Raw genomic sequence first — 9,505 nt, 5'->3', positions numbered from 1 at the left:
GTGACACCACTAATTTGTTTAGATTGACTGGACTAATGGTCTCATGTGATATTTTTAATTTTTCTACATGCACCATTTAAACAAGAAAGTCGATGATTTGAGGGAACAATCGACCTATATCAGATATGATTGGTACTGTTAGAAGGATAAGATATTAAGCTTGAATCTAATTTGAAAAACTTTAAAAAACTAATGGACAGAAGCTTCATACCAGTTGAATAAAAAATGGGGTCATTCGAAGTCAGAAGCAATCAGGCAATCAGATAATGGCATATATAATAATAAATATATCTTATAATAGTACAACGTATTTAATAACAAATATATCTTTTAAGCTATATTAGTTATATTTTTTATCGTAGTGGATACCGGCTGCGCCGGCATACACTACTCAAAATATTGGACCTGCCTGTCGTCTATCACACGGTAGAGGATAGTCAAAATAAAAATTCCTATCGTTTATTCTCTAAATAAATATATCTTATAATGGCACAACGTATATAATAATAATTATGTTATTATTTTTGCGCTTTTATTCTATAACTCAGTGTTGTCTAGATGTTAGATGTTATAATGAAATCAAATCGTTAGAAGTAACTTCTTCAATATGACTATTAACAGTGAAACCAGTTTTAAGGATTTTGTAGGTAACACAGGCATGTGCCAACCCCACAAACACAAAAATGTTCTTAAAACGTTTATTCAAAACGTTTTAAAACATTCAAATGTCGAGTTATATCATGATATAAAGATCATAAATACGTTTATGAACGTTATTATTTAGGGCAATTATTGATAAATATTTTGTCAACATTAAAGTAACATTCTGTTAAAATGTTTTACCTCACGTTTCATGTTTTATGAATGTTATCAAAACGTTTTTATATACTCTTTATATAACCTGACATTAAAACCTCATAAAACGTTGTGTGTTTGCTGGGAAGTTAAAAGAATTTAATGACATATAGGGCTAATCAGTTCTACGGCATTCCGTCGTAGGGGTATCTTCTATTTTTTATCACTAGCAATTTGCTTCCCCCTTGCTATAGAGGTTATCCGTGTTCTACAGCCTGTCTCAAAAAAAAATTGTGCAAGTAAAAAGTGCCCTCTATGGCAATTAAAATATACCGTTGTGACATGATGCTTATACATTAACGTCAGGGTCGTAGTCTTAGCTCTCAAATGCCGCTTGTTCTGTTCAATTTGCTTGTTTTAATCTTGAGATGTGTTTAGTTAACAACGAAAGGGTAAAATCACAATTGTGCGAGTTTTACTAGGGAAGATCAAGAGGACTGTGCATGTAAATCAATGATAGCATCAAGTTTATCAAGAGTTCCTTCGTTAAATCAAAATAACGCATCAAATATATAACAGTAAAACTAGTTTTTACATACAGGTATTACCGTATATGATTCTCTTTTCCCACTTAAAACAGATTTAAAGAGAAATAGATATTTCACATTCTGCAGTAAAATTAAACACATGTGCATGTCAATGATTTTATCATGGTAAATACTGTTTTCTTTGCACTCAAGACATGTTAAAAGACAAACATTGTTGGGAGAGAAATTAGACAAAATAATGCATGCGCGCTGATGTTGGTGCGTCTTATGCACGAGCCCCGAAGGGGGAGTGCATTAGGGGCTGTGCAATAATTATGAGCTCCCCGGGGGTAAAATTTCCAAACGGCTCGCCAAAAATCGCTTGCCCCCCCCTCTCGGGCCGCCAAAAATTCTTTGCCCCCCCCCCCTTTGAACATGCCAAATTTTTGGGATCCCAAGTTGCAAACCTTAAATGGTCTAGATGTATATTGCGAGCGTAGCGAGCAGGACAATTTGCATATTTAAAAGCGTTTCCGTACTGTTTTCCTAAGCCTTTTTAGAGCGTTTTATTAAAAAGGCGCCCCATGAATGCATGCCAAAAATCGCTTGCCCCCCTCTCGGCTTGCCAAAAATTGCTTGCCCCCCCCCCTTTCGGCTCGCTTGCTTGCCCCCCCCATTTTACCCTCCTCCCAGGGCTCATAATTATTGCACAGCCCCTTAGACGCATCAACAGCATTCAGCTATCATTTATTTACAGCCCTCTTCCCTAGTAAAAGTGGCACAATTGTGATTTTACCCTTTCGTTGTTAACTAAACATACCTCAAGATTGAAACAAGCAAATTGAACTGAACAAACGGCATTTGAGAGCTAAGACTATGCCCTTGACGTTGATGGAAGTATCATATCACAACGGTATTTTCTAATTGCCATAGAGGGCGCTTTTCACTTGCACAATTTTTTTTGAGACAGGCTGTATAAGCTGCATATCATATCAGCGACTGCTTTACCTTGTTTAGGATTTTCAAAAGAAGTACCTGAATGTGCAACCATCACTGTTTCAAAATAGCCCGCCAAAGTCATGCAGATAACTCCGAGGTCGTGCATTGAATTGGTTTGAATGAGGAATTCGCTGTAGTAGTGCACGTTACAATATGACCATTGCTAGGTCAACTGGATCACGCTTTCTTTGTTTATACGAACCACTGATCGAAATGATCACAACACAAAGCCTATGGCACATCAACATTCGGAACAGGTGTATGAGCCCAGGCTTGGAGCAGTAACCATGGTTACTAACGTGCACTACGACAGCGAATACTACGGGAACCAGCGCCTTTTGTTAGAAGTCACACATGAATAACGTGGATAACCTCTATTGTTAAGGTTATACTAAACTTTGCAATGATCGATCCAGAATGAGACTGCATGTAGCCCCTTTAAAATTATCTATTTCTGGAAATAAATATCGTAGAGAGAAAACGCAAACTACGTCTAAAAGCTGAAAGTGTAAGGGTTATTATTATGCTTGAATTTTCCACTTGGCTCAAAAAGAAATGTACTTTTCAAACATTTCAATTTTTTTTTTTTTTTTGGAGCATCAAGATTTTTAGGAACACTGCCATTATTTCTCAGTGGAAGTGGCGATTTTGTTGGGAACTACGACACACATTACAAACAAGTCAATAAAAAGAATGTGCATATTCATTCTTGATATTGCTTGTCTCGATTTATTTTAGTAAGCTTACATGTTTGCCGAATTTGAAGTAAAATGGCCTCCACTTGTATGTTGTTTTGTAACCAGTAATAACAATTCCGTGCACGATTTCATAGACAAAATTCTGACCTACATTATTTCTATAAACCCTCTTCTATATGCAGGTGCTATTTAAATTTTTATTTCGATAGCAGAAAATTGAGATATTTGCTATTTTTCCGACTCGCTGCTGTCAAATTGTCTAGTTTCGCGATAAAAAGATACAGCGAAATCAATTTTTTTTTAGAACCATTTCACCTCGTTTCGGCTTGTGCTTTGAAGTACAAACTTCAAAATTGATATAGTGATTCTATATTTCAAGCTGCGTCATACTGTGTTTTTCTTACCTCTGATTGTCGCTGCTCAAGGCCAAAATTCGAAATTTTTTGTACAAAAGTGACACTCTCATTTTTTTTAAACACGCTGTTTACGTATTCGACGGGCTCTATTTGCCCGATAAAGTGGTGTTGCCGAGTTTGGATTTTAAGATATTTAGGTATTTTCTAGCTTAAAATCTAGCGCCAATGAACCTGGTGCATGGGAGGGAAAATGTTGGGGGGGGTAGTTAGGGCGCGAAAAAAAATGTGCACATTTTCATGCTTGCTGCGCTTGCAACAGGTAGATATTTAGAAATCCATTTAAGGTATGGGTATGAAAATTGGGGATCCCAAAAATTGGCATATATAGGCCTAGGCCTATGCAAAGGGGTGGGGCATTTTCGGCAGGCCAAGGGGAGGGGCCACAAAAATTTGGCAGTCCAGGGGGTGCGGACAAGTGATTTTTGGCTGGCCGAGACAGGAGGCAAGCGATTTTAGCGAGTCGCTTGGAAATTTTGGCTTATAATTAGTAGGCTAATACCGGTACTGATTGCACAGCCTTTTGATTTCGAGAACGCAATTTTTTGGCAAGCCGGGGCCGGGGGAGGGAATAAATTTTGGCATGTCGAAAGGGAGGAAGAATGACTTTACCTAGCACACATTAAAGGGGCATTTCGTGATCCACAACCTCATACAACCCCATAGGCCTACGTCCTTTCTCACAAGTTAAGATTTTTATACCACTCATCCCTGCTCTGGCCACATGTTTAGGAATTTTCACGCAGATCAATTCGTTAAGCAATGGAAAATATTGCCAAATTTGAATTTCGTTTTAAAAGCCTACTCCCCATTAAAAAAACACACTAATTTTGGGGGGATTAAAAAAAAGTTCTGTAAAATGAAACAAAAGGCTGCCTCAATCTTAATTATTCATTTAAGGCCAGGCCTTCATTTCTGAAAATAGCAGGAGCTCAGTTAGTCCCTGTACTCAGGAGCTTGACAAGGAGCTCAATTACATAATATCAATATTAAACCATAGGAGCAGCTCAATAAATGCCATTGGTAAAATTATTAGGCCTACGATATTTTATTTGACTGTGATCCGTTTTAATAGGCTATATACACTGTATATACCTTTAACATTTCTAAAATTGGTGGAATTGAACAAGCTCTAAATTTCTCATACGTCCAGCATAACCAAGGGCAACTGGGGGTGGGTGGGAAAGCCCCCTAGCTATGGCCATACCCGTAGTGGCGGAACCAGAATTTTTTTTCGCGGGGCATGGGGGGGGGGGGAGTGAATTTGAGACAGGGGCACTTGGAAATCATTGCACTAAATTGCCGCAAAAAGTGGAAAATTACATAATTGTGGGGATTTTGCCTAAAAACTGGGTGGGAAAGAAAAAAATATTGGGGGAAATACCCCCCCCCCCCCCCCTAGCGGCGCCACTGCATATCCATCCATGATGCTAGAATGACGGAAGTTCTGGCGCTGAAATTCAATTTCAATATCACGAGTTTTTATCAGGGATTTTACCAAGGGAAGGCGATAGGTGTAGGATTTTGCTGATATACCAGGCAACCCAAGAAAGGAACTGAGGTGTGGCTAAATAAGGGAGTGTTCATTATAAATATTTGCCATTATCATACTTTCGACGCCGAGAGCATAATTATTTGAAGCGTACATCGTGTCAGTCACATGGTCACATATTTTCTGTTGAAAGAGAAACGCACATGTCTCTGATTAGCTCGGGGATTCAGCTACTGCGCGCTGCGTGCTGGCCTGTTGTTGTCCCGGGTTGTTGTCGAGTGGAAATGGAAAATTTATGAATGAACTTCCGCAACTTTGCAACATCATCACGCAGCGGCGTAGCTGGGATTTTTTCCAGGAGGGGCAAGACTGTAGGCCCTATGGGGCGGGGCCCAAATCCACCAAATTTCCCACTGGGGGCAGGGGCCCAAATAGACAATTTTGCCAGGCTTATTGATAATAATCGTATATGGTAGGCCTATTGAGCTGTATTGCATATCGTTTGGATTCCCCATCTCTCTGCCCCTCCTCTCACCCCTCTTTTTTTCCTCTTCCCCTCCTCTTTCCCTCTTTCTTTTTTTTCACTAGGGGGCGGGGGCCCAAATAGGCAATTTTGCAATTGCCCCCCGGCAGCTACGCTACTGTCATCACGGTAGACATACGTAGCCTACAACTACAAGAAAGGTTTACAGACAAATATATAGGTCTAGTAGGCCTATCAAAATGTTATATTTTTATATTTTCTGGTGGACTCGCGGAGAATATCATGTCATGGAGGTCCCGGCGCTGGGTTGGGGGGGGGGGGTCTCAAGGCATTTTGGTATGCCTAGCCACTTCTACCAATGGATCTACAACATGTAGAACAGAATGACGCAGCAACCCTAAATCCAATTGGAAGATTTGATGGTCTTCCCAAAGTTAAGACCAAAGCGGGACTAGCACCAAGTCGACCCCCGATTAGCCGGGCTGGTGTTGATAAACCATTGGGAACGGCGGCACTACTATCTGCCAAAGAAACTATAGGTATTGGAACATGGAATGTTCGAACTTTGTACCAGACTGGCAACTTTGAAATTCTATTGAACCAGATAGAGAAGTACAAATGGGAAATACTGGGAATCGCCGAAACTCATTGGATTGATTCTGGAGAATTCATTTCAAAAGGATATAAAATTCTGTGCTCCGGAAACGACTCCATACATCGTGCCGGAGTTGCAATTCTACTTAACAAGAAGGCACAAAATGCCCTCTTAGGGTACAACCCAATTTCTGCAAGACTCTTATCAGCTAGATTCCAGACCCAAAATGGCGCCATGACTGTATTACAGGTTTATGCACCCAATACAGCCGACTCAGAAGAGATGGTAGAAGAATTCTACGACCTACTACAAACTACTATCAATAAGACTCCAAAAAATGACATCCTACTTGTTATGGGAGACCTAAACGCAAAAGTTGGATGTGATTGCACACAATGGGAGAACATTATAGGAAACCATGGTTATGGGCAAAGGAACGACAGAGGAGAAAAGCTGCTCAACTTCTGTGCAGTAAACAACCTTTTTATAACCAACACAATGTTCAAGCAGAAGAAGGACAGCCGACAGTGGACATGGGAGTCCCCAGACCAAAAGACCCACAACAAAATAGACTACATTATTATCAGCAACCGGTGGAAGACCTCTGTAACCAATGCGAGGAGCTTCCCTAGCGCAGATGTAGGATCAGATCATCAACTCGTGATAACAAATCTACGCTTGAAATTCCATGCCAAAAAGAAACCAAATTACCCAAAACAATATGATATCTTCAGGCTAAAAAGCCCAGAACACAGGAAAAACTATGAGGTGGAAATAGGGGGTAGATTTGCCCCACTGCTGGAGCAACCAGACACAGATACTGAAACTATGTGGGAAGGAATCAAGACAGCATTCAATGAAACATCCAAGAAAGTCCTTGGCTACAAAAAAGGACACAAAGAAAAGCCATGGATTAGCGAGGAAGTCATCCAACTGGCAAACGAACGAAGTAGAGCAAAAAAGAAAAAATAAAGGACCCAACCAAGAGAAGTAGATACAACTTCTTAAGTCGTGAAATAAAAAAGAAAAGAAAAGTCAAGGGATGCCGAGATCAGTGGCTCAAAGACCTTTGCAAAAAAGTTGACAATGCACATCAGGCAGCAAAGTCAAAAGAAGTGTACTCAACCATCAAGAATATTACAAGAAAAGCCTCTATCAGAATGCAAACAGTCAAAAGTAAAGATGGACAGATTCTTACTGAATCAGAGGAAGTAAAGGATAGGTGGAAAGAAAGCTTTCAAGAACTATACAATAAAAAGAACCCAACAGATGAGGAGCTAATGCAAAGTGTTCCCCAGATGCCCAGCTGCAAGATAGAACCAGCCATCCTACGAGAGGAAATTGAAAGTGCTGTTAAAAAGATGTCAGATGGCAAAGCCCCGGGATATGACAATATCACAGCTGAAGAACTCAAAGCAGCTGGGAGCGCAGGGATCGAAATCCTACATATGCTCTGCACCAAAATATGGGACAGCGAAATCTTCCCAGATGACTGGGGGAGGGCTATCATCACACCAATTTACAAGAAGAAAGACAAGCTTGATTGCGGCAACTACCGAGGGATCAGCTTGCTTAGCCATGCATGTAAAGTAATTACACTTATTCTACAACGCCGAATCATGAAAAGAACTGAAGAAATTCTATCAGAGTCCCAAGCAGGATTTAGACCAGGACGTTCAACCATAGACCAACTCTTCACCCTCAGGCAAATAGTTGAGAAGCATCTTGAAATGAGGAAGGCCCTTTTCTGTTGCTACATCGACTTTGAAAAAGCCTTTGACTCAGTGTGGCAGGAAGGACTTTGGAAGGCACTTGGCTTCTTTGGTTTCCCAAACAAAATCACCTGTCTCCTGAAAGCTCTCTACAATAAATCTGCAAGTACTGTCAGAGTAAATGGGGAACTAACAGACTGGTTTACAACCCTGGTTGGAGTTCGCCAAGGATGTGTAATCTCACCTCAACTTTTTAACATCCTACTGGAGATGACTATGTTGTATGCCCTGCACGATACCAACATAGGAGTAAACATCCAAGGACAAGTGGTGAACAACTTACGATTTGCAGACGACATTGCACTAATTGCTAACAGTGAAGAAGACCTCCAGACACTGGTTAGCCTCATTCATCAAAGCAGCTCAGCTTTTGGACTCAAAATAAATATCGCTAAAACAGAAGTCCAGGCCATATGCAAAGAAGACACCCATCTGAACATCACAATTGACAATACCCAGCTTCTGCAGGTAGAGGAGTTCACATACCTGGGAGGAAAGATCACCCAAAAGGATCCTGCTCAGAAGATATTAAACTTCGAATAGGCAAAGCCCTAGGAGCTGTGCAGAGACTACAGAGTATCTGGAGTGCTAAGGACATCCAAACCAACACCAAGATTGAGCTTTACAAGGTCCTTGTTTTGTCAATATTGCTATACGGAGCAGAAACCTGGACATTGAAAAGAGAGGATGAGAATCGACTGCTCACTTTCGAGATGATGTGCCTTAGGAAGATAATGGGAGTAACACGGAGAGACAGGATCCGAAACACCATCATCCGCAAAACCCTGGGTGTTGAATTTTCCATCTTGGACAGAATAACCCGGAAGAGACTGCATTATTTTGGCCACGTCCAGAGAATGCCTCCCTCACGCCTTCCAAAGATGGCCTTTGAATGTCACATCCAGGGAGTCAGACCTAGAGGAAGACCACCAAAGAGGTGGAGAGACTGCCTGCTAGCTGACTGCAAAAGAACCAACCTAAACTCCATAGTAAATGCCAGCCGTACAGCAGATGACAGAACAGTTTGGCGGGACATTGTGATGCGGATGCCACCACTCAACCCCCAGTTGGAGTGAACGGCATAGGTCAAGGTAGGTCAAGGGACCCATGCTTGATTCCGGGAGGTTTTTTAGCAGGCCCGACCATTTTTTAATAAAAACACCTCGGGCGGGTCTCTTCAAAACATTTGTACCGCGGGGATCAAAGTCACCCACATTTGGCCTAATTTGACGCTTTTTTATTGGGCACTTTTGCCAAAATGCGCCCAAAAGTTGGTCTTCGCTGTAAACCCACCCATCATAGTCGTTGAAAAGGTAGGCCTACCCCAAAACTGTGGCACATCCACGAACCCGAGGGAGAGACCTCCGCGGGTAAAAACACACCTCTAGCGGGACCAGATTTATAATTTAAAATAGGCCTACATTTTGGAAGCCAGTCATCACGACAAAACGGGCCATGGTAGTGTTAATGGTATTAACACTTTGATTTTAGGCTTAAATGATGAGTGTAGGCCTATAAATTGCAAATTTGCACACACGCCGGGGGAACCTTCTCAAGTTGGTTTGGGTAAGGATGTGAGGCTGTGACTCCGAAAAACTACGGTACGATTTTAAACCAAATTTGAATAAAACAGACCCAAAATTGTATCAACTTTTGGACTGAAAGTTTTCGCAAATGTTTACTTTTTCGAGAAAATCATTGAAAAATACCCTTCTTAAACCTAATTTTCA

The 9,505-nt window shown here is 41.0% G+C and overlaps 1 protein-coding gene across 1 annotated transcript; it reads left to right on the top strand.

Annotated features, from left to right (window-relative positions):
* Positions 1-5,766: 5,766 nt before the first annotated feature.
* LOC140169288 (craniofacial development protein 2-like) lies at positions 5,767-6,975 on the top strand. Its single transcript, XM_072192544.1, has one exon. It carries the CDS (start codon positions 5,767-5,769, stop codon positions 6,973-6,975), a length of 1,209 nt encoding a protein of 402 aa, XP_072048645.1.
* The last annotated feature ends 2,530 nt before the right edge of the window (positions 6,976-9,505 follow it).

This window comes from Amphiura filiformis, chromosome 14, assembly GCF_039555335.1.
Source record: "Amphiura filiformis chromosome 14, Afil_fr2py, whole genome shotgun sequence".
In the NCBI taxonomy this organism is placed as follows: domain Eukaryota; kingdom Metazoa; phylum Echinodermata; class Ophiuroidea; order Amphilepidida; family Amphiuridae; genus Amphiura; species Amphiura filiformis.
This window is presented reverse-complemented; position numbering and strand designations above follow the sequence as displayed.

What these genes read in the sequence shown, in the direction of transcription:
- LOC140169288 (XM_072192544.1), top strand. Translation starts at nt 5,767, where the DNA reads ATGGATCTACAACATGTAGAACAGAATGACGCAGCAACCCTAAATCCA.